Source organism: Lepisma saccharinum, chromosome 15, assembly GCF_977018435.1.
Source record: "Lepisma saccharinum chromosome 15, izLepSacc3.1, whole genome shotgun sequence".
Lineage (NCBI taxonomy): Eukaryota > Metazoa > Arthropoda > Insecta > Zygentoma > Lepismatidae > Lepisma > Lepisma saccharinum.
In genome coordinates this window covers 31803086-31828613 of record NC_139243.1, presented here as the reverse complement: position 1 = coordinate 31828613, position 25528 = coordinate 31803086, and the positions used below count along the sequence as shown (strand labels likewise).

Here is a 25528-nt window from a genome sequence, read left to right as displayed (position 1 = left end):
ACAGTACCACTACAAAATCTGGCATGTCATATTGTATACTGGAGAATGAGTTTGTAGCATCAAATTCATAATAGCTACCAGTGGCAGGCTTCTGGACACAATTGTATAAAATTGTAAAGGCACCTGTGGATTTTTTAGGATATCTGTTTTGTATTTAAGAGCATAACTGGCTTCATATTCGACAACCGGGATTCTTAGCTCCATAGTCTGAATAAGACATTTGCCTTCATCAGGTAGGGTATTAGACAGAGGTGCCCCGTTAGAGTTTAATGTACTGTACCTCATCAAAGCGTTATTATCATTAGCAGCTCTTCTAAATGTAATTCTTAAACCACCCTTCCACATAATATCTTTGTAATCCGAGAAGAATCCTGGCAACAGGCTCATAGGGAACAGTACAGTGTGGCTCTTGGCTAATATTTTATCACCAGCCTCAAATCCACCGATTTTGTAGTACGAGGCCTCGGTCTTGGATAAATTCAGTGTGGCCAAAGCTGTAGAGTTAATACCAGGGTAGTCCACTCTGTTTATAACAACACCATGTTTTCTGATCTCGATTTCAAAGAACAGATGGGGTACAAAATTATCTACCAGTCTTATATTTCAGTTAGCCGGATAATCTGTACCATCGAGGTTTACAACATCAAACTTGATATAGAGGTCTGCTCTGTGGGGGTGTATAAAGCCATCCCCTACATCAAGGTCAACCTCAATCTCTGTGTTGGGTTGATTTAAATTTGCGAAGGTCCTACGGTTCGGGGGGAATGACTGTAGCTGATAACTCTCAATATTTTCCATTTTTTTGTATGTATTTTTATTTAAATATTAATTTCTATGATAGCAGTTGTTGTGGCTCCAGCAAAATCAACTAATTCTTCTTTTTCATTAGTGACCATCAACTCAATATAGTCTATTCTATTATGGCACACAGGAAATTGGTGATCATACCATCGGCCACATTACAGTGAATATTCAGAGTCTCTATGGCTAAGAATTTAGGTATATTAATAGCAGTGTGCTTGATGGCTGGTTCAAGTTTTGTGTTGTTCTGGAAGCCCAATAGCTCTCCTATAGTACCCAGATCCACTGTCTCTGTAGCAGACACAATTTCTACTCTGTGAGTGACAGAATTTTGAGTTAACACTATACCTCAGGGTAACTGAGCATTTAGAGTAGACAGATTATACTGCCCTGGAGTGATGACAATGTTTTGATCCCCAACTGTGATTGTGTTGTTGTGGTCTGTAATATTAGGGATCAAGTACATGCCATAGAATGCTCTGAGAGCTATTGTTTTGGGATATACTATATCATCATGTAGTCTGAGCTTCAATATTGAATTTTGGCTGGTAAGATGGAATACTCCCATGATGCTTCAGATACCACAAGGCTTTCTGAAAATCTTCAATTGATGGTTTATTTATTTGAGACAGATATCTAAGCATAGATAAACAAAGATGTCCACAATTAACATCTTTGAAGTTTTGAACACGGTCATTATTGTAATAAAGATTAGTTGATTTTAGATATTTTACTAAATCTCAGGTGGAATACCTCCAAATGAATCAAATATAAATGCCCCATTGTTTAAATATTTAAGGTAGCAGATCCAGTGAGTGCCCTGATTTTTGTACTTATCCAAATTGACTATGCCACACTCTTTTTTGAGTGGTTGTTCTGGTAAAGAATCAGACATGTAAACACCTCTAAAATTTCTGATGCCCAGTGGTTTGATTAAAGCTTCAATATCTTGGTTGGTAAGCGGCTCTTGTTTTTTTTTAAACTGATTCATGGCTCTCTTAAGACCTTTGCCTTGTCTCTATATGGCCAGATTATGGCGCCTTAGTTCATCTAATTCTACCTTATTCTTTTTGGCATCTATTACTGTTTTTGCTATGGCAGCTGATCCCCCTGCTAAGCTGCCAACTGCACCGAGTGCTGCTAAGATGGCCGGGATACTAAATATAAAGCCCCCTGTATGCAATTTTTTTCTGGATTGCTGTAATTTTCTTAATTTGGGGGTGCTAAGTAACAATTTCATACCATGGCCCTTGGCAAGACAAGAGCTTTTCTTCTTGCGCTGCTTTTTGGTTAGAAGACTATCAATAGTCCCAAGTGATTTGAGACCTGCATATGGTATCTGATACATAACACCCTTGATCTTCATTGTAGGTTTATTATATATATATATATATATATATATTCTGGCATTGATTAGCTCAATTAAGTTGTAGCCACTTTATTTAATCTATTACAACCCCCACCCTAGTTTTTGTTTGGTGTTCATCGCTAAGGTGGTCCCCAATGCTGCTATTTTTTCACCAAAAGAAGCATCTCTGCTTACTAATCTACCAAATGCAGCCTCTTCTAATTTTTTGTCTGCCACATGTCGCTTGTCAAGATCGGTTTGTGTGTTGTATGCTATGTCATGGTCTCTACAAGCAGCATCTAGGGGATTAACACCAGGGTCACCTTTTTTTAGTCTATGGTCTAGTTTGGAACCGGGACCACAATACTGATATCCTGGAATGTGTAGCTCAAATGGCAGCTTGTTTATGATGTCATTAACCAGCCCCCGACCCTCAGAGATATTCCAAAATTTAGATGGTAGAGTATTAATAATCTTTATAAGATATCCAATCCCCTTAGACTATAAAATTGGACAAGTTGGTGGCTATCATGTCCATAATTCCAACCTTTTCATTGTAAAAATTATGGCTACCGGCATTTTCTTCCCCAGCTATGACCAGCAACCTATCTATGAGTTTCCTGACATCATCAACCCAGACAAATTCTTTAGGCAGGGTGTTGTACTGTTTGATCCCACTACCAGTCTTGATCTGTGTCCATATGGGCTTGATTAAGTTGTGGTATTTTGCTCCACTGCTAGACTTGACTCTTTTTTGTGTGGGGTCATTGTTCTGGTATAGAGCATCTGATTTTATTAGTATTTGTTTGTAGTGCACATAGTATCGATCTGTATAGCTGCCAGGCCTTTTCCGAGTCATCAGTTCCCACAATCCAGGTGTGCCAGGATACTTAACAAAACCGCCTCTTTCTCCAAGATGAGATTCTGAATATACTATTAGATCATCGCCCATAAATGTTACTCTGAAATTACCAATTCTATGTATGATGCTACCATCAAGCTCTGTGTCAGCATATAAACCAAAGACCTCATCTTTGTTGTCTTTAGGTGTGCTTAAATATTTTTGAGCAAGAAGACCCAATTCAATAGGATCCTGACTACCTTCAATTCTTCGAGGACCAACAGGACTAGGTGTATTAATACTAGAAAGTGGGGTGATTGGATAATCTAATATGTTCCTAGCAGCTACTGATACAAGCTCTGTGATCAAATTTTGATTCTGCTATGTAACAATTTTGATATTTTTACCCAGATCACTAATAGCATCAATAATAGGCTGTTCTGTGCGCTTGTGTTGTTCATAAATACCTCGGTTGTCTGATTTCCATCCCTTAAATCTTTTTACAAGATAGTCTCTTAATTTAAGATCATCAATGATTGGCCTTTTCATGGTTATTTATATGTGTCTCAATATAATAATAATAACACATAGCGCGACAGCCCTTGAGAGCCTTGGCTTACCTACCGACTGCTGGTCTCCCTCCCACAATGTTCCTCCGTCACCTGTTATAGCGTGGAGATCTTAGACCAGTATTGGGGTGACGGGTGGTCAGCCCGTCGAACCCCCAGCCGTTGTAGGTCTTCTCGACCGGGTTACCGCTCACTCATTCGGAGCTCCCCAATTTCCTCACGATGGTGGGTTGCCACCGGCCCTATACGTATGCCGAATAAATTCCGACTAGAGCCGGATTCGAACCTACGCCGTCCCGCAGCGAACGATCTCAAGACGAGTGAACGCCTTAACCCACTCGACTACGGAGGAGAACATATATGTCTCAATGTCTAGAAAATTGTTGATTTTATTTCTGTATTTGCCACTATTGGGTTTTCTTGTCATATCAATTGTGACAAACCCATAGCTGTCCTGGTTCCAGCATATACTGTAAAACTTAGAAAAATCATTGTAGCTCAAGTCCCCACCTACATACTCATCATGTATGTGTATGAGGTTGGTATGGTCTTGATGAAACACACATATAAAATTTCTGTTGTCTCCTATCAGCTGTTTTGGTATTTTAGAAAAAGTCTGTGCCAGGTAGAAGCAATCTATGTTTTTGTGCCGCCCCTGTGTAAATAAATTTCTAAAATTGTTTTGATTATCCAGTATAATGTCATCAAACACAACAACAGAGTTATCAAGACAGTCATTGAGTGGCTTAACATCTGATTCAAAAGTGGCTATATCCAGTCCATCATATAGCTTCATCAGCTGCTGATATTTTAATTGTTCTAGGCTCTTAGTGCCTGTTTTTCCAGTCTAACCAGTTCGGTGCCAATAAAAAATTATCAACCATTATTGTAGTTTTACCACAAGCCGATGGCCCAACAATAAGACATCTAATTTTATCAGGCAGCAGCTTGCCATTTCTCTTAATCTGCTGTTCAGGCTCTGGTAGTCTCTTTATAACATCCCAGGTGTTCATAATATCACTTTGTCTGCCTCGATCCAGCTGTGTTCTGGGAGACCTAGCCATTTGACAAGTATCTTGTTGCCTTTTCTGCGGATGACTTTCTCTATAAGATATGTGTCGGGCTGTTTAGTTTTGCTGAGTTCTTCTTCATAGAATCTGCCTTTGAGAATTTCTCCGCGATGATATTTTATTATATATGTGTTACGGGTCCCAGGTTTAACTTGAACTACTGTAAATAATTCAGTGCTCCAATTTCTAGTAAAGCCTCTTTTGAATATGTGCTTATATTTGCTGATTCTTACTTGATCACCGACCCTGTATTTTGCTTTTCTGGTTGTTGCCTGGTATCTACGATAGTAAACAGTGTTGATCAATTGCTGCTCATCAGATGAAGTTACCTCAGATGGCTTCATGATGATTGTGGTGTGGACTGAGTTGTTATATCGATCTAGAAGTTCTGGTAGGATAGTAAGCCATTTATAATTACCTTGAAGGGTAAATTGTTTATACATATGATTTTTTGGGGTTCTGTTGAATCTTTCTACAATAGAGGCCTTGAGATCACTGTAACTCGAGTAATATTGTATTGACTGGCTTTTAATAAATTGTTGGAACACCAAATTATAGAATTCTTTGCCATTATCTGTTTGTAGATAGCGCGGTGATCTTCCACTCTGATTGATAATTGTCCTGAAGGCTTCTGTAACACATGTTCCAGTCTTGGATTTTAGCGGCACAGCCCAGGCATATTTTGAAAATGTGTCTATGACAGTGAGTAGATACTTGTAGCCCTTGTTGATCTTGTCTAGGTTTTTCAGCTGTCCACTTGCCATCTCAACCAAGTCAGCCTGCCACAAATCATCTATGCCTTTTGTGACCACTGTCAGTCGCTTATAGTTATGTCTGGCTGGTCTGTGCAGTTCATCAACAATGGTTTGTCTAGACATAGTATGTAAGCAAGAATATTGCAGCTATGTGGTGTTCAGCAGCAGATACCACAGGATTTTCTAAATACAGCTTGTCCCCTATTTGTATATTAAATTCAAGAGAACCATCATCTTCAGCATAAGCTCTCTAATGTATCGGGGTCTGTAAAATCATCTAACTCTACACTGGTGACCTTTGGTTTGTTGTCAGCATTGGTTATTGATAAGGTAGGGTAGTGGTGTGCCTGTGGTTGTAACCAGTATTTAATCTTGATTGGTCTGAGTGTGCCCCCAACAAAAAACTGGTAATAAAATTGTGCAGTGGAGAGCATATACAGTTTGCCACCTGGTGTAAATGGTGAATCATATTCTTTGTTGGGGATACTGTTCAATTCAAGGATTACTGTATGCTTAGGATTCTCGATTAGGCCAGTTATTTTTTTTCTGCTGTAAGCAAACTACTTGTTACAGATTCAAGATGCTCGTTGATAGTCCTAACAATCTCATCGTGGCCTGGTTTGATTCTTATGTCCACAGCAAGTTTCGTGTATTGTTGCACAATCTCTTGAAGCTGAGTGGCAAAAACAGACAGAGCATTTGCTTGGTTGGATTCCATGGTCCCTAGCTGTTGCTTGATGTTGGCTACAATTTGCTGTAGATTTTCAACAACAGCCAATTTAGAACTTTGGGTTGTAAGATCATGGACTTGGGTCCTGATATCCTCAAACAGGGCATGCAGTTCATTAATATGCTGATTGGTTGGAAGAGTGGCCACTGTCTGAGTAAGCTGTTTGATCTCTGTCTGGTTTCAGTATGCGATTCACGGATCTCTTAATATTTTTAAGTTCCTGTGTTGTAGGCAGATTTTCTACAGTATTCTGTAAAGACTCCAGGGCTGATTTTACAACATTTAATTCAGTAGCATTAACCACACTACGCATAGCATCTTGGAGCAAGGCTATGTCTGCCTGAGTAGGTGTTGATTGTTGTAAAATTTGAAGCTTTGTTTGGATATCATCGATCAAGTGATGAAAATGAGATAGCTCAGATTCAGTGTTGAGGTTTTCAAGTTTGGTAATCTGTTGCTGGACACTGACAAGATTGTCTACAATACCAGGCAAGCGGGATTCTAGAGTTTCTTGTACATTTGTCAGATCATTTTGTACTGCTACTATGGTACCCTCAAGATGGCTTATGGTACTCTGAATTTTTCCAAAATCTTCATATGTCTCGAGTTGCAGCTTGATGTTGGCCACACTACAAGTGATAGCACTTACAGCATCAGAAGATGGTAGTTTGTTCATAAAATTTTCTAGTGTCTCAATTTTTTATTTGACTTCGGCTATGGCATCGTTCAGAGGGTCCAGATTAGGAATCTCCAGTGATTGAATCTGTTCTTTTAGAGTAGAAATCACTAGATCAAAATCTTCTTGTGACTTTATGCTTTTGACAATTGTTTGGAGCTGTGTCTGGACACTACCAATCTGCTCTTCTAGTTGCTGTTTCAATTGCTCAGAGTTGGTACAGTGGGATCCATGAGTATTACCGTGCAAATTGTCCACCACCATGTTCGTGCACTTTATATGACCCAATAACAACTTCAAGAATTAAAAGAAAACTCAAAACAAGCTGTTCACAACTTCTGCATCAGCATACATAAAAATCCATTGCTTAAAAACACACAGAATATAAGAAAAAACTTAATGAAAATAGTCATGGACAATTTGCACGATAATACTCATGGATCCCACTGTACCCTGAGTCTTAAATTTGGCTTGAAGAGCTGCTACAGCCCCCTGTAAACTCTGTAGATTATCTAATGTGGCCAAGTCAGTATATTTCTGAAGCAGAAATTTGAGTTCAGAGTCAATTTTAAGAAGAGGGTCCATGCATTGTGATTGTAAATTGGTAATCTCTAGTTGAAGACTGGCATTGAGTGTAGTTTGTAGAGCTTGTAAATCACTTCTTAATTTTTTGACTCTGACATCAACCATCAGAATCTCATCACTGTGATCTTCGCGCTTTGTATGGCCAAATATATCATTAGGCATTTTGCTTTAGTAGTTATTTATTATAGAGTAGGTGATTCTTAATTCTATAAAAAAAGGTATAAGCTTGTCATAGTGTCTCGGGACCTCAATATATAAGGAGTCACAAGCAGAGACAGTATATACAGTGCCAGAAACCATGTTTGAGTGCTTAATTCTGTAAATATCTTTGCCTACTGAAACCTTGACATTACCCTCGGGGGTTGTAGTAAATTGTAATTAGCCACCTACAGGTAACTGGTAGTGGTTTAAATTATTGTTAAATATGTACAATGGTTTACCTGTTTTATCATCAACATCTGTAAGTATACTGTTCAGATGAATAATTAACAAACAAATTAGCAAAAAAACAAATTAACAAATTAGATATCATAGATTGTATATCAGGAGAGGGTGCTGATGTTGGCAGGTCCATAATAGCCTGTTTTTTGAACCCAAATAAGTTCATCGGCATGTTTATTTATTTCAAATCATGCCCAGTGATTGGGCATTGATTGCCACTTATCAAGTCACAATGACCCCATGGTAAGGTATGTATACCACATGATAAAATGCATCTCTTATCGTCATGTGGGTCCAGAACCAGTTTTCTTACAATATTTTTAGTCAACAAGTGATCCACACTCTGGATTCTACATTCTGATGTTCTGATTGTATTATGTGATTTAAGACAATCTTCATAATCTTTACATTAGAGCTCTTTGTCCACAGGTACTCTACCAATGCCCTTGGCTTTTATGGCAACAGTCCCACTACATGGCCCTTAACCCAGCAAATGCTACAATAACATCGCCAAGTGTCTCGTCTTTTAACTTGCCAGGCACCTTTTTGTTGTAGAGTTGAATCTTTGAATGTTCACTGGTATCACAATATTCAAGCAATGCAGGCTTGGCTATATCTTGATAGACATCTTCTATCTGAATATCAAGGATAAAGCTATCTGTGTCCATGTACATCGGTTTTACACGATCACCATAAAAGGGCTTCAGCACATCATAATAGAGCTTTAGCCCCTACATAAATAGGCTTATCAAATTTAATCTTTGTTTTTTTTCATATTAAAGAGTGCCAGATTATCATCATAAATTCTTCTGTAATTGAAGTTGGGCTTTGCCACCAATTTTTTGCTCTGGTTGGGGTCAGTAACTAATTTAACATCAGTATGTTTTCTGACATTTTCTATGGTTTTGCCATACACTGAATTGACCATCAATTTGAACAAGGTCTTATCAAATTGGGTTACAGCAAGTGTTCGAAGCTCAATGTTTGTATCAATGTATTGCTTCAACCATCTTGAGTGCTTAAACCTCAAGACTTTGCCAACCTTGGTCACTTGAACACCGTGATACATCAGGAACTGGAGGTTTTTGTAGTATATGTCATACCCCTGTTTTGGTTTTAGTCATCATCAGTTTCTTCTGTTTAGAACCAGATGAATACTCAAACTCAGGAATTGGGGGCAGATCAGAAAACTGGTTGTGTAAATCATCAGGAATTGTCAGATCAACCTCTAAGAATAGACCATAGTCACTGTCATCAAAGTCCTGAAGATCCTCAATGTTGAAATTTTCAACCCACTCAAGCCCTGCATATGGCAGTTTATCCATCATGGCATAACCATATAGGCTGTTGGCATCCACATAAAGTATATAGTTTGATGGCCGTGCTGGATCATAATCGGGAATATATTTGTTGTTGGCTCTGGCATATCTCTGAGAGCATTGCACCATGCCTCCTCGTATACATTGTTCCATAAACAAATGCATGTCCTGATCCTGGATCAGATCAAATTGCATTTTAGTGTTCAAAAACATGGCAGACCATGCTATGCCCGGAGCACTGTAAAAATAGATTGGATCCAGCTTATAATTTTCCATCGATGATTTTCTAAATGCCTGAAGTATATCGGCTAAGAGAGTCACATCAAGTTTCAAGTATGCCTTATGACAATCACCAAGTGTCTGGCATTTTACGTTGGTCCACATCAACTGGGCATGGTGATAATCATCATCAGTGATTCCGGATGCCCTGAGTTTACTGTAAAACTCTTGTTGTGATGGCAGAGCACACTCATCAAATTTAGAAAAATCAGTAACATAGTCATATGGGTATACACCCTTACGCCTAATTAATTTCAGGTCCTGATTTGGAAACATATCACATGTGATTTTGAATTGGTCATCAGATAATTGATTGGCCAGAGTAGCCAGGCTACCCGACAGAATTCTGTATGAATCTAGAAATCTTAAGTGACGGGGAACACCATTAACTTTAATTGTCTTGCTAATAGCAATATATTTTTCATCATTTTCTGCTAAAATATTTAAATTCTGCTTGTCAAACCCCTTGTACCTGATCAGATGATGAAAATCATAATTGGATACCCCGTGACAAAATATCGGGACAAATTTTGGTCTCTGGATCTTAATATTACAGCTATTACATAGAGCAATTTTGAATTTACCATCTGTATGAGAATGGTGATGCACCTTGATATTTATATCTGAAAATTCAGAATCACATACCGGGCATTTTTCTGCATTGTTGAAATCTTCAATCTGATCCTCTGTTAAAGGCAACATAGTTTTTGATTTTAATAATACATTAGATGCTATGTAATGGCACTCATTTTCTATTCTATGTGCAAATTCTTTGATGGCATCTGGTCCCATGTATAAATATTCTTTACTAACAACACCAACCTGTACAACCACATAATAAAAACTAGAAGGTTCATGTAGCTGGTATGATGTACTTGAAGATTCATCAGGATCTGGGCTGCATAATGCAAGGGGTTTGAGGTTTGATTCAAAATCACAGACTATATATGCTGGGTGTTCCAACAAGGCTTCAAATTTTTTGAATTTGGCATTTTCATTTGGCTTAGGCATAACCATATGAACAGATTTATGGGTGCCACAGTGTTCTGACTAAAGCTTCAAGACTGTGTATCAGAGTGTAATAATATGTGCCATCCTCTTCAATTAAAAGCAGATCAATCAGGACATCAGAATTATCATCAAGTGTACAGATTCTCAGAGGTTCTATCAAGCAATTGCCACGACCAGTAGAATTAATAAATACATTAATAGATAATGGCCTGCCATTGATATCTCTGGCCTTTTTTTCAAATTTATCAATATTCTGAACAGACATTGGATATTCTAAGCCCTCCATAGCATCATCAAAATCATGTTCATGCTGTTTATAATAACTTATTCTGTCTGGATTATTTAAAACTGGAAACAAAGCTGCCAATATACTCCACAAGAAGCTTTTTTGATCATCATTTTTTTTTAGGTTGACCACGGCTTTTTTGTGTCTGATATTGTCAGGTAATGGCTGATATGTAGAACCTTGTAGTGGTCTGAAATCAAAAATATTAATATAAAACTTGTGTGGAGATCCACATAGGCTCCAACCCGATTCCTTAGCAGCAAACTCAGAGTGTTTGATAAGCAATTGGTCTATCAACCTGCTTAGTATTTTGTCTGAGTTTATATTTGAGTATACAGGTACAGTTTCTGTTATGCGGGGCTGTGTAAATTTTGTGCCATTTGATTTCTTATATTGTGTATACAATTTGAGGGACAACTTATAAGAGCCATTTTGTTTATTTAGAATATCCTGCACATCAGGATTTTTACTGTTCAAAAAATTCTTAATGTCACATTTTGGCTCTGATACAAAACAGTAATCACTAAGTTGACCATTAAAACTGCTATGGATGGATGCATAGCGTGGCTGCTTTGCTGGTCTAGCATTATCGGGTGTTTCAAGTTTTCTTTTTAGACCAGATGTAGATGGCTGTGATGAAGTAGAATTATGTACATAACAAGTACACTTATGAATATTGTAATATGCTTTGCTAAATATTTTATGGCATTTTGAGCACATTTTAGTAGGCTTTCTGCATTTCTCAGGATCACAATTATGCCGGTGCCTAGCCCAATTAGAACTAGATATATTTTTATTACACTGATTGCAATATTTCAAGTTTGGCATTTTTATTGTTTATTTATATAAATTTTCTTGGGCCAAAAAAACAGAACTATGGATAGTATGCCAAAACAATTATAACAGCAGTTAGTGGCTGAGCGGGTGCTCTTATACCGAGACAACAGCAGTAACTAGGCTCTGGTGATCCCAATGTAGAGTAGTTTTGCTCTATTATTGCTGTTGTATAACAGACTTGAAATTAGTTGGGTACAATTATATTATACCAAACAGAAATAACACAATTGTTATCCAAAAAGCCCATCAGTTTGGATTTGCCCACAGCAATAGACAATTTAAGTACTAGCAAATGCTTAACAGCATAGAGCTATTCATAAATATTCCACAGTCCAGCGTTTGCTTATATGTCATAAAAACACAATTCTAGAGTTGTTGTTGCTGAGTTGGTGTTTTAAGTCCACTTTATGCACGATAAAGCTAATCGGGACTAGGCCCACACACTCTAGCAGGTATCAAACCCGGGAGCTTCTTGATTACAAGGCAATAATAGCAACACTTTGCCATCGGGACTAAGCCCACACTCTACCGGTTATCAAACCCGGGAGCCTGTTGATTACAAGGCATATAAGCCATCGGGACTAAGCCCACACTCTACCGGTTATCAAACCCCGGAGCCATTAGCTGGATATCAGCTAATACAGTCAAAGTTGGACTTTGAATCTGCAGTGAATATTCTCGAAGTCTCACGTGTGGTTATATTATTTCAGAGCATAGACTTCTAGAATTGGAGTTAGTACTGCGTATCATTTCTGCAGGGGAAATGTCCTTTTAGTAGGATTTTTTTCTAGAATTATACAGAAATATTAGTTAAAGGTTCATGTCGTTTCAGCAAATTGTAATCAGTAGCGTGTATCAGGTCTGCATGGAAACATGCAAAGGGGTAATGTCCTTCCAGCTTACTTCTGCGTAGATTATCCCATGCGTGCCAGCACAGTGCATAATTTATTTCCAGGCCAAGCAATGCATTGATCTCCCGATCGAAATTGTCTACGCAGCAGATTGAAGTATTTCTGAGCTAAGTAATTAGTGTCCCGGGCAATAAACTGATCAAAGATTAGTAAGCAAGCAGGTAACAGTTCAATTTGCAGCCTGCCTTTGTCCAAGGTAATCCTGTATTGTATTAGATCTGTAAGTTGTTAGAGGTACCTACATGAGCATTTTTGGCTTAGTTTTAAGTGTAGCCATAACAATATCAAGAAGACTATATTTTTAGCAGGCCTACAGACAACAGACTGACAGATTCAGCTTTTGTACACATGGCCAAATCAGTCTGTTGAGGCTTCTTCATTTGTACACTGTAATTCTTCATTTGTACACTAGAATTCAGGATTCTTTGGATTTGAAAGTGTAGCACACTTGAGCAATTGACTCATATAGACATCTTGACATTGTTTTAAGTATAGCCAAATCAGTCTGTTTAATCATATGAACTCTTCATTTGTATGATTTTTGTGATCATCATATAGTATTTTACACTACTAGAGGTCTGCCATGCCTCTATTTTCGGACAGTAAATCGTAGAAAATTGTGTTCACAAATGAAGCTAACGTGCCGCCCTTCGTTGTCGGGGATTTTCCACAATCTTTCAAGTCGAATGATAAAAAAAAAAAAAAAAAACATCAGATACAGAAACATCAACAACTCAAGCGCTACTGTCTTGTTTTCTTAATTTTAAGTTGCCTTTCTAATGCTACATTTTCTGCGAAACTTTTTGATACATAATTAGGAATTGCGAGAAGTTGAAAGAAGCTACTTTATGCGACCGACAATTATCTCAGTTAATTTATCTGTAATAGTGAAAATCCAAAACAATTACGACATAGAAATTTCTCAGAAACTGCTAAAGATAGAAATGCAAAATTCGATGAACAGCCATCTAATACTAAACCAAAGTGACATTAAGACAATATATCTGAGTAGATTTTGCACGTGGTAGTCAAATAGTCGCAAGTCAAGAATCGATATATATAGTATATATAGTATTAGATGGCTGTTCCTGTCCATCGAATTTTACATTCCTATCTTTAGCAGTTTCTGAGAAATTTCTATGTGTAATTGTTTTGAATTTTCACTATTACAGATAAATTAACTGAGATAATCAACTTCTCGCAAAAGGTAAAGGTAAAGTGCTTCCCTGTGCTTAGCACCACGCCATGAAGGCGTATAGGGGGTGTGGGGGTAACGCCCCACACTTTCTTGATCCGGTCATGAGTGGGGATGATGTGATCAGCATCACACCCCTGACCGCCTTTACCCCCCAGGGTTTCCCCCAGGTACCCATGTTATTCGACGCTGGGTGGGCGCCGGGGCCGCTTCCATCGTTAGAAAAGTTCCCGGATTTGAACCGGCCGGGGATCGAACTTTAGCATGGTAGTCAGACGCGTTACCGACTGAGCCACCGTGGCCACCTTCAACTTCTCGCAATTCCTAATTATGTGTCAAAAGGTCTCGCAGAAAATGTAGCATTAGAAATGCAACTTAGAATTTTTTTTAAAAATAGTAGCACTTGAGATGTCGATGTTTTGTTATTAATTATTACTGTCATTATTATTATTAATAATAGATACTGTACACATTATATCAGTTCTCAGATAACCTTCAAAACAATAGTACATCTATTGATGATTTTGAAAGATGAATAAATACTTACGTTTTCCCTAAGACTATGCCATGTTTGCGGAGATCTTCCTCGAGCTGTGCTATCGTTTCCTGCGCCATGGACAATGACTTCTCTGTCTCTGCCAGGTGGGCCTCGCACACTGGGTCATGGCATCGCCTCTGCTCTTTCAGGCAGTCTTGAGCTTCTTCCACCGCAGCCCTGAAAGTTAGCGACCTCCCCATGCTCTGGAAGTAGTAGAGAAAATAAAGAATGTTTCGGTGTTGTAACCAGGGACTGCGAACCGAATTTGAACTCGAACTGAAACATGCTCCAGTTCGACTTATAGTTCGCACTCGAACCTGAACTGAAATGTTTCGCTACATTCTGGTGCACCATAACCCTCCGTGTACTTTCAGTTTCAGTTCAGTTCCGGAATGAAACCTCATTGTGAACACTTTTGGTTCGCACCCGAACCTGAACTGAAATGTTTCGCTATATTCCGGTGCACCATAACCCTCCGTGTACTTTCAGTTTCAGTTCAGTTCCGGAATGAAACCTCACTGTGAACACTTTCGGTTCGCACCCGAACCTGAACTGAAATGTTTCGCTACATTCTGGTGCACCATAACTACCGTGTACTTTCAGTTTCAGTTCAGTTCCGGAATGAAACTTCATCGTGAACACTTTTGGTTCGCACCCGAACCTGAACTGAAATGTTTCGCTACATTCTGGTGCACCATAACCCTCCGTGTACTTTCAGTTTCAGTTCAGTTCCGGAATGAAACTTTATTGTGAACACTTTCGGTTCGCACCCGAACCTGAACTGAAATGTTTCGCTACATTCTGGTGCACCATAACCCTCCGTGTACTTTCAGTTTCAGTTCAGTTCCGGAATGAAACTTCATTGTGAACACTTTTGGTTCGCACCCGAACCTGAACTGAAATGTTTCGCTACATTCTGGTGCACCATAACTCTCCGTGTACTTTCAGTTTAAGTTTTGTTTCGGAATAAAACTTCGTAGTGAACAATTTGGTATTTTGGGGGCTGCCAGATCCGAATATTTGTAAATAGATAAGATCCGAAATGCCATTAAGGCAATGTTTCTCAATTGTTTTGCCTGAGAGTCCCCCTTGACATAATTGAATATTTCTGTGTACCCCCTGAATTCTCAATATTTTCTATACCTAAAAATTGTATGAAATAAGTGTGAAAAATGACACCAAACACGAACTCATTGCTTCCAATACTCTACATAATAATATGGATACGTAGTTATTACTTCTGAGTGGCAATATGTTTGTAATTCGTGTATCTTGGTCGTGTTTGGTGTCATTTTTCATATTTTATAGCCCAGATTTCAATTATAACAAAATAAATGTAATATTGTTACAACATAAAAAAATAACATTGTTGATTCAAATAGTCAGTAGGTGACTCACTAGTCACTACGTCCGTCCGGTCCAGTTTCTATTGCGTCACCACCTGTAGGAAGGGAACAGGAAGTATGTATTTTCCAACAGTGCCTTACATCGCATTGCATTCCCGTTCCCAACCAATCACGTGGCCTCCTACCCGACTGCCATGCCATCAAACTGTTTAAATCCAGGTACTATAAATAACCCTGTTCATACAAGATATTAATCAAATCCACATTGGAATCGTGTTTTTCACCACAGCTGCAGCGCAATTCAAGAAACAATTCTCATATCGGCATTGTCCAAGAGTGGTAGTCATTGGTTCTGCGGTCACGAAAGAAGTTTGATCGACACACTGTCGGCTTAAACCACAATACATTTTCTTTCAATGGGTAACTGGGGAAGGCAAGTGCAATGCGCATTTTCCCCACTTTTCATTGTGGTTACTCTTGAGAGGGCGCATTTTTCCACTTTTATTGCGAGAGCGCACTTTTCCCGGACGCATTTTACCCGACACCGGTGGTTTTGGCTGCACCAGCCACCCAGGTAAGCGTGGAGCGGTTGTTCTCAAGTGTGAAGTTTGTAATGTCAGATTTGAATTACAACCTTTTCTCTCCAACACTTGATGACCTCATGGTCTTGCGGACGAATGCTTTATTCCAAATGCGTTCTGATCAGCACTTGCCAGCCTTAAACCAAGATGAAAATTCTTTCAGTTCTTCTATTAGCTCCAGTAGTGTTTACGAGTTCGTCGAGGAGGAAGGTCAATAGTCATTGTTTTTAATGCTCACATGTTTGCTGTCGTTTTTCATAATTCTCGTTTGGAAAGACATTTAAAAGATTAACATTGTAAGATTTATGTATGACCTAATTTCCTTTTTTATTCAAAATTTAAATAATAGCTGTTAAAGTGCAAATACGAGGAGGAGGAACTCGTACTACAAAATTATGACATGTATCATTCATTTACAATCAACCAAAGTTTGTGAAGCATATTTTTAAGTGATTTTTCTTTAATCCATGGTTATTTGTAGTTGTGAAAATATCCATCGAGGATAGATGCTTATTGCGTTTTTCATAAATTAACAGTTCATACACTATTTTATTTTAATTTTCTATTTTCAGGAATTCAGAAAACCAAACAAAATTATGTAATTACATACAAAAGAGTAATACAAAAGAGTAAATGCCATTTTCCATGAATTGGAAAATTTGCTGCCATAGGAAAATCTAATGTGTATTAATCTTATTGATGTAGTTTTGCGCGAAAATGGACACACTTATGAAGCTAGCCACAGCTCACATAGAATTGTATCTGTTTTATTAACTACAATTTGGTTGCTGTACTGTGATGTCATACGCTACTTTCAGAAATTAAAAAAGAACAAGAGTTTTCTTATCCTCTATTGTAAAAAAACAAATAACAACAAAGCTGGAACCTGCCATGGTTGCCAACCCATAAGAACTTGTTTGTTACATCTGCACATGTGTTTATGTGTGAACAAGTATGTTGAAAACTGAAAACTTTCATTCCGGGCCAAACTGGAAGTGAAAGTTCAGACCATCCAATTACAGTTCGGGTAGATATACTCCGGTTTCGTTCCAATTTTAGTTCGAGAACTAAAAATGAACAGAAGGGTTTCATTCCGGGCCGAACTAGAAGTCCAACCTCAGATCATTCTAGTTACGGTTCGGATAGATATGCTCCGGTTTCATTCCAGTTTCAGTTCGAGAACTGAAAGTGAACCGAAAGGTTTCATTCCGGGCCGAACTGAAACTAAAACCTCAGATCATTCCAGTTGTGGTTCGGACATATGTACTCCGGTTTCATTCCAGTTTCAGTTCGAGAACTGAAAGTGAACCGAAAGGTTTCATTCTGGGCCGAACTGAAACTAAAACCCCAGATCATTTCAGTTACGGTTCGGATAGATATATTCTGGTTTCATTCCAGTTTCAGTTCAAGAACTGAAAGTGAACCGAAAGGTTTTATTCCGGCCCGAACTGAAACTATAACCTCAGATCATTCCAGTTACGGTTCGGACATATATATTCCGGTTCCATTCCAGTTTCAGTTCGAGAACTGAAAATGAACCGAATGGTTTCATTCCGTGCCGAACTGGATGTAAAACATCAGATGATTCCAGTTCTGGTTCGGACATATATACTCCGGTTTCATTCCAGTTTCAGTTCGAGAACTGAAAGTGAACCGCAATGTTTCATTCCGAGCCGAACTGAAACTGAAACTGAAAGTAGGTTTCAACTGCAGTCCCTGGTTGTAACGTTGTCTGATTTTGCTCTCTTATAAACAGTCGGCACGGCACGGCTCGGCTCGGCTCGGCTCGGCTCGGCTCGGCTCGGCACAGCTCGGCTCTGCTCTGCTCAGCACAACACAGCACAGAAATCAAGGTCCCGGCTCGGTTCGGTACACTTCGCTAAATCTTGTTACGCGAGTGGAACGGGTCGAATGCTTCAGTGAGAATTTAAACAGGTCCTCTGCATCAGTGTTTCCACACGAAGGAAAAATTCCCTTTTTGGTGGAAATTCGGACCGAATTTTAGACGAAATGGGAAATTCGATGAAAAATACGAAAATTTCAGGGATATTTGAAAACATCAGGCCAGACATTTCTTCAGGTTATATTACGTGCCAGTTTCATATCTACAAATCATATCTCCTATTTCTTAATTACACTCCTTTAAATATAAGCCTAATGCCTATTTATATTTATATATTGTCCATTTTATGTCGCTTTTCTACATACTCGATTAATAGCGACGGCAAGGATAAATTATGAACTTATGGGTCATGAAACAAACACAACCGTACAATTATGCTTGACAATGGTTCGAACCTGGTCATCTGGCACGGTAGCTAAAATGCTGACTATAGTCATATACTGTTATAAATTTGTTTAACAGTTTTCATACGAACGTGTATCAAGGAAAGCACTATTGCTAATATTATTATTTATTGTGATTATTACTACTACTATTATTATTATTGGTCGTATTATTACTATTGTTGGTACATGAATTCGTGAGATGAAGGGAAAATTTAGGCAAAAAATGGAATTTCTTTTAACTTGTAAAGAGAAATTTTGCCCTCAGATTGTGGCAACACTGCTTTGCATTCGTCCGCAACGACCAGATATTAGCCTTGAACGACCAGTACCATTGAGATGAGCCTCTGAAACCACTACCATAAATTCGTCTTTTGATAAGCTCTCGATTAGAAACGTTGGCTGTCTGTGCCGAGCCGACTGTTCACAGTCAGTTTCGTGCGTATCACTCCTTCAGAATTTTCTTCTCTCATTACAACTTAATACGTATTTCATTTTTTGATTGCAGTAGCTTTCAAGTGCATTATTTATATTACAATTTGTTATATGAGATAATGCATTGTGTTTCTTTATGGTAAGAATATTCCTGTAATGGCACTGAAATTTGTGTCCATTTGCTGATTTTTATCCTTTAATAATTATTTTAAACTCACATAAAAATATTATCTGCATATATCTGAACAATTTTTCACAATGTTGTTTCTGTTTTCTCAATGAAAACTGCAAACATATACATCAATATTTTAGGATTTAGGTGTGTGTGAAGAATTAATTCTTGCGTATGTATTCCAGTCCTTAATGCGTTAATGTACTCATGTGTTATAATATTTATCTGTGGATATAGAGATTTATAAATAGCCCTGGTTCAAAATTTTATTTTACGACTTTATACTTACACATTTCACACCTTAAAACACTTTATAAGGAAAAGGAAGGTTAAAATTGTATGTTTATTTATACTAATCTATGGATACCACATTAAATGCCATCTTTTGGAAAATTAAAGCATTGAAAATGCAGTATTGTTCTCATACCTTTTCTGAAATAAACCATATCTTTACTTAAAGTCAGAACTAATCCTGGGCCAGATATACATTAATTATGTATTACGAGTACAAAGGTCACCTGAGTATTTAAGATTCCCGACTTATTCAGACACATTGAACTTATCTGAAAGTTTTTTAAGCGTTCCAGGCGATGCAGAGAAATACGTCACATCCTGATTGGTAATTTTTACTTGGAGTAGTGATTAGCACAGCGGACTACGATGCCAGTGGTCCCGGGTTCAAATCACTCCCTGGGCATGGGTGTTATTTGTGAGTGTTCTTTTATCAATTTTCTCATATCCCCACTCATTCTAATCTTCGCTATTTACCAAAATTGGCAAAAAACCGAAGTAAAATCTACAAAATCAATCAGTCAATGAAATAATCAATAATACTTTGCACGTTTGCCTTCTAATTAGTACAACAGAGTATCCTAAAGTTTGTATGAAAATTGGAACAGGCAATTTTGTGAACTTATGAACGAATAGTGAGCAAACAGGGTTGCAATATGCAGATATTAAATCCTTGCTGTATATTGAGATACAGACCTATAGTAATGAAATTAATGGTGAACACGACAAATATAGGTATGGGGAAGAACAAAACTGATATACAGAAGTGATAAGTCCTGCTTTAAATTTCGTGTGTTTACTTTTGGAATTTACAAGATATGTATAGCACAACTACACTGCATAGATATCTGTAACGGCAATTGGGGGTAAGTTCACGTTACACCAATATTACGTAATGGAACCAAGGCATTCGTTCACAAATACTTATTGTTCTCGGTTGAAACCACCTGTCCTTTATTTCCTTTGGTTAAGAATCCATAAAGTGGTTTCTTTCAGGTTCCTTAACCATCACCATATGTTTTTATTAGACTCTGAGCTTTACGTTAACCTGTTTATGTTATGTTATTTTATGGGGAAATTTTCAATTATTTGAGGTCACATACATAATAATAATAATAATAATAATAATAATATAATAATAATAAATAATCGTTGAATAAAGAACACTGAGATTCTTCCGTACTTATAATTTCTTAAGGAACTTTTCCGGTGAAATATAATTTGGCCTACATTCCCTACGTCTTAGGATTAAAGCGAGTTTCAGCATTAATTCATCTTCATAGGAAGGCGAAAGTGTATCGGTGGAAGGGTTTCTTCGTTGAATATGAAGAAATTGAACAAATAGTTAGATTCTCTGCAACTTCACATACAATTTAGATTGTGTATTCAGTAAAGGTTAAAACAGGTTAAATTTATTTTCTGAAGAGATAATTTACAATTTTGTTCGTCCTCATTTATTTAAAAAAAAAATGAAAACATGCAATATTCTTGTATAAAAGAATAGCTTGCCTACTCCTCCACTTACCCAACGTGTTTTGACCCCCTTGAAGGTGTATTTTTCCATCGGATATCAATCATAAAAAGGTTTTTGAATTCAGAATCGATTCCTGTGCGTATCTCTTCCAATAAATATATTTTAACTATCAGATTCTGAAAATTAAATTTTCGAAAAAAATTCGGATGTTTTGCACTTTAAATCCTATAGGAGATAAATGCTGAATTCGTAAGTTTTGAATTCTTGAAATCAGCGGAACTAATATTTTCAGAATAGACCTCCAAACTTTTGTTCAGAAAAACGGGACATGAAGAATAGCAGATATCTGTCAAACACTGCAATAACCAACCAATACGTTTGCAATATTAGTATAATCAAAATCGTATTGCGATTAAAATTCAGCAAATTACAAGTCATTTCTTCCACCTATTTAATATAAGAAGATAATTTTTAAGCTGACATAATGAATTAGATTTAGTTGTTTCCTTCGAGATCAATCGTGCAATTTATCTGATTTAGTTTACTGCATATACAATATGTTTGTACTGTCTCCATCTTTTGGATAGCATAGCTAACAGTTCAGCAGCTTTTGGTGGTATTCTAAACTATTAGCTACTAATATGTTATTTTATATTATCTTGCATCTAACTGTAAGCATCTCGCCCTTTTAATTGGTAAGGGATTGTACAGGGTGTTCAGTTTAAAATATACCGCGGATATTAATTAACGGTATACTTTTAGGCTGAACAACCTGTATTAATCAGTTATGTCTGAAGAGTGCCGTACGAGGTAGGGAAGGTAGAAGCTCCACACAAAGACAATCTCCTTGGAGGTTGGGTGATTCTCAGAGCTGTTTCCTGCGTGGTCATATTAGGAAAAAATTACACTCCAGATTGTCCACCCTGTGTATACCCTGTGGCAGTTAGACGTCCTAACGGCTGGACCGCCGGAGAACGGATTTTCATTGGTAGAATTTAATTTCAAGGTGGGAATATCATAATTGTATGGTCGCAGACTATAGAAGCCACAATGTTTATTGTTTAGGCTTATTTTACTTCGCTTTTCTGCCAATTTTGGCTAATTATGAAGATGGAGATGAGTGATGATATGATGAAATTGATAAATGGACACTCCAAAACAGCCATGCTCAGGCCTAGATTCGAACCCGGGACCCCTAGCGTCATAGCGCGATGCAATACTAGCCAGAAGTATCCGTGAATGTAAACAAGCAATTTTTTTAGGAAAAGAATATACGAGGGTTTGAAAGAAAGTAGTGTAGTGACATCATTGTCGTCACGGTGTGTATGATCAAGATTTGATGGATTTATTTATTTTGTGTTTTAAGTCCACTTTATGGACAGTAAGGCTAATCGGGACTGGACCTACAGTTTAAAGTGGAATCCGAACCACTATGTGCCTCCACCGAGTATCGAACCCGGGACCGCTTGATTACAAGGCGACGACGCTACCACTGCGCCATCGGGAAGGCCCTGTATGAACAAGAGAGGGCGTTGCTGTTCCCAGTACGTCTAGAGGGAAGGCATGGCAGTTCAACGGCTAGTGCAGTGCGCGCAGACAGACGAGAGGGAGCGCGTGACAGGAATGCGGAATACTACGCAGGTCTCCCAGAAGCCTGTAGTATGGAGGCCTTGCCATATCGGATGGTGAACCGTTGGGCATCAGGCTTCCGACAAGGACATCCTCCACACTACGATGCGAAATAATCAAATGAACATTTCAAGCAGCAGACAGCTATTTGTTGAATCTTCTGAACTTGAACACCACTATTTGTCTACTTGGTCGAAAGTCATTTCCTTGCAGTAGCCTGACACCGGAGTACACCTGCACTATACCGAGTGTCAAAAAATGCAGCGAAGTAGACGGGGCTAATGAGTGTGTATGTGTGTGTGGCGGGGGGGGGGGGGAGAACAGCTATTCCTTCCCTTTAGACGTAGTGGGAACGGCAACGCCCTCTCTTGATCATACAGGTCGTGACGACAGAGTTGCAACTACTTTCTTTCCAGCCCTCGTATACTTGTATTGTTTTTAAGTAAGTTTAGCAAATAGGGCCTCCCCTATGGTATAGTACTAACCAGGCCGCATTGAAACGAAGGTACCAGTGAAGGCAAATAGCGGTACAGATTCCACTTTAAACTGTAGCTCCAGTCCGATAAGCCTATCTGTGCATAAAGTTGTTAAACCTAAAGCTCAAGCAAGTTAAGTATAATTGAATTTTGTTTGTGTAAGTTCTAACTTACAAGGATTCTACACAAGAGTGGAAAGGTTAAACGTCGCCATTTTACCTAAAGAAATAAGGAAGAAAATGTTTTAAGAGAGAAAATAACAGACGAGGACCGAGAGACAAGTTAAATTATGTAAAGAAGGTGCAGAAAAGTTAAACAGAAATTCGAACACAGAAACAGGCCAAGAGAGTAAGTGAATGGTTAATACGCAGAAAAAAGATATGAAAAGTTAGATATTCGAACAAAAAATACATGAAGTGGCGGTTAATACGTAGAGTGTGTGTAAGATATAAGGAGAGAAAGCAGGTGGACTAAAATACAAATCCAAAGATACAGAAAAGACAAATATCAATTAAAACAAATAGGTAGATAATATAATAAAGGGGAGCATTTACGGAGAGAAGGAAGTAGATGGAGCAATTGAAGAATAAACAGGGTGTCTCAGAAGTCCCCGTACCCCTAGATCATATTACATAGTACATATTACCCCTAGATATATGCATGACATATCTATGTATTTAATATAACATATATATTTATTATAATATAATTCATTACGGCCCATTGTTTGCCCCGTTGGACATACTGTAGAGTGAAAACATATGAATGAAGATTATCACAATATTTTGCAAGATATGCAAAAACCATTTGATTTTGCTATTTCTGGTAGTTCAGTTTAAGCTGTTGGTGGCTTATTGAAAGTTGACTTTGCTTAATTGCTTTAAATCCTAAACCCAACCCACTTATGCGGACAATTATACAAGGGAAGCAAATGCGTTATTTCCAGTGCGGAATTCCATTTGAGAATTCTGCATGATCTGAGGTCGAGTGGAAACCAGAAGCCGAAGAGTAAATAAGATCCGGGCGCCTTTTATTATTGACATTTGCCTTGGAAAATTGGTCCGTGGAACGTTATGTATGGTAAGCAATTTGAGACAAGAGGGATTTCGCGATTAGCATGTGTCTTGTGTTCCTTGATTAAAGCAGGGGAACCCAATTTAAGGAGAGCGTCGGAGATTAAACGGAGGATGAAACCGTAAGAGCGTTGAAGGAAAAAACACAGAGAAGGAGAGAGGGAGGGAGAGAGAGATAGAGGGGGAGAGAGAGAAAAAGAGAGAGATAGTTTAAGTGGAAGAGAGGGAAAGAGAAAGAGAGAGAGAGATTGTGAAGGAGTTTGAAGGTTTAAGGGAAGAAAATTAAATTCCAGACGCAATAAAGAAGGATGGGAATTCCTCGAAGGAAATTGAGTTGCAACGCATTTTCACAGAAGTCGCGGCAAACTCAAATTTGAAAATTAATCATATCAGTGGGATTACAAAGCCGGTTTTCCTCAATATTTACCAAGAGCGTTCAGGCAATGAATAAGAAATTGATTATCCCGGACGTGTCTATGCAGAAGGTAGCGTGGATTATGACAAACCGCAATCTGTGGTGCAGTGGTTAACGATGAAGCATAAACATCAGGGAAACTGTGCTTATCCATTCCTATATTTCATCAGTTCATAACTTAACTTGGGTCCCCTATGAAGTTGTGACTATGGCTATTGTCTTGTAATCAACGTGTCTTGGATTTGTTTCTAACAAAAGCGGTCTCTATTCCTATATCTACACATCAAGTAGACTACAAAAATAAAGAAACGAATAACACACAAAAACTACGTGAAATTCAACTATGGCCTATACAATATACAGTATGAAAAAGTAGGTTCGTCGGGGTATCGTCGTGGAATTATAATCAAGGGGTCCCGGGTTTCGATAGCCGGTGGAGGCACATAGCCCGATTAGCGTTAATGTGCATAATGCAGACTTAAAGATAATCAATCAATCAAATCAATAAAAAGGTAACTGAAATTATCCAAAACACACCATGTTCGCTTTTGTTGAAACACCTGTATTTTCAAACCTCATTTGTTAAAGGTAAGGGAAAATGTATTGTATTGCTTGTTTTAAAGCCGTTTTCTGCAAATATTTAGTAATCTTGCATGCAGTGTTTTTTTCCTCTCGCGGCACCCAACGGTACGCAGTACTGGCCCCTTTTAATAGGTGAGAATAAAACTAATAACATTTTATTTTAACGAAAGAAATGTGTCTGTGTGTGTGTGTGTGTGTGTGTGTGTGTTTGACTCCATGAATTCAGGATCATTTCTTCCCAGAAGAAGAGCATTGCTTACAATTAATGGACTACTTTCATATCACAATGCTGAAACTTTAATGCATTGTAGTTTCTTGTCTGTGTATTTGTTGTGATAAAACAATGGCATGGTATTTAATAACGGTACAGGGTGGTCCAAAAGTATGGAGACACCTGAATGAAAGTTGAATGACATACTGTTCCGCAAAACTAACACTGTAATTTTAATAGGGGTGGGGGAAATGTTATAGGGCATATGGTGGTTACGACTACCATCTTGAAACCCGCCAAGAATAACATTGAACTCGTGAGAAAATGTCCTATTCAATTGAGGAGTCACAAGGAATGGTGTCAGT

General features: G+C 38.1%; 1 protein-coding gene across 2 annotated transcripts in view; it reads right to left on the bottom strand.

The window, feature by feature from the left end:
- LOC145999662 (glutamate receptor ionotropic, NMDA 2B-like) overlaps nt 1-25528 on the bottom strand; it is a 957426-nt gene that overhangs the window by 30276 nt on the left and 901622 nt on the right. For both annotated transcript variants that reach the window (XR_014443422.1, XM_083136793.1), the window contains exon 17: nt 14202-14395. Coding sequence is in view for 1 of the 2 variants with exons in the window: in XM_083136793.1 (XP_082992919.1) it covers nt 14202-14395 (194 nt within the window). In the remaining variant the exon portion in view is untranslated. The remainder of the gene's footprint in view (nt 1-14201; nt 14396-25528) is intronic.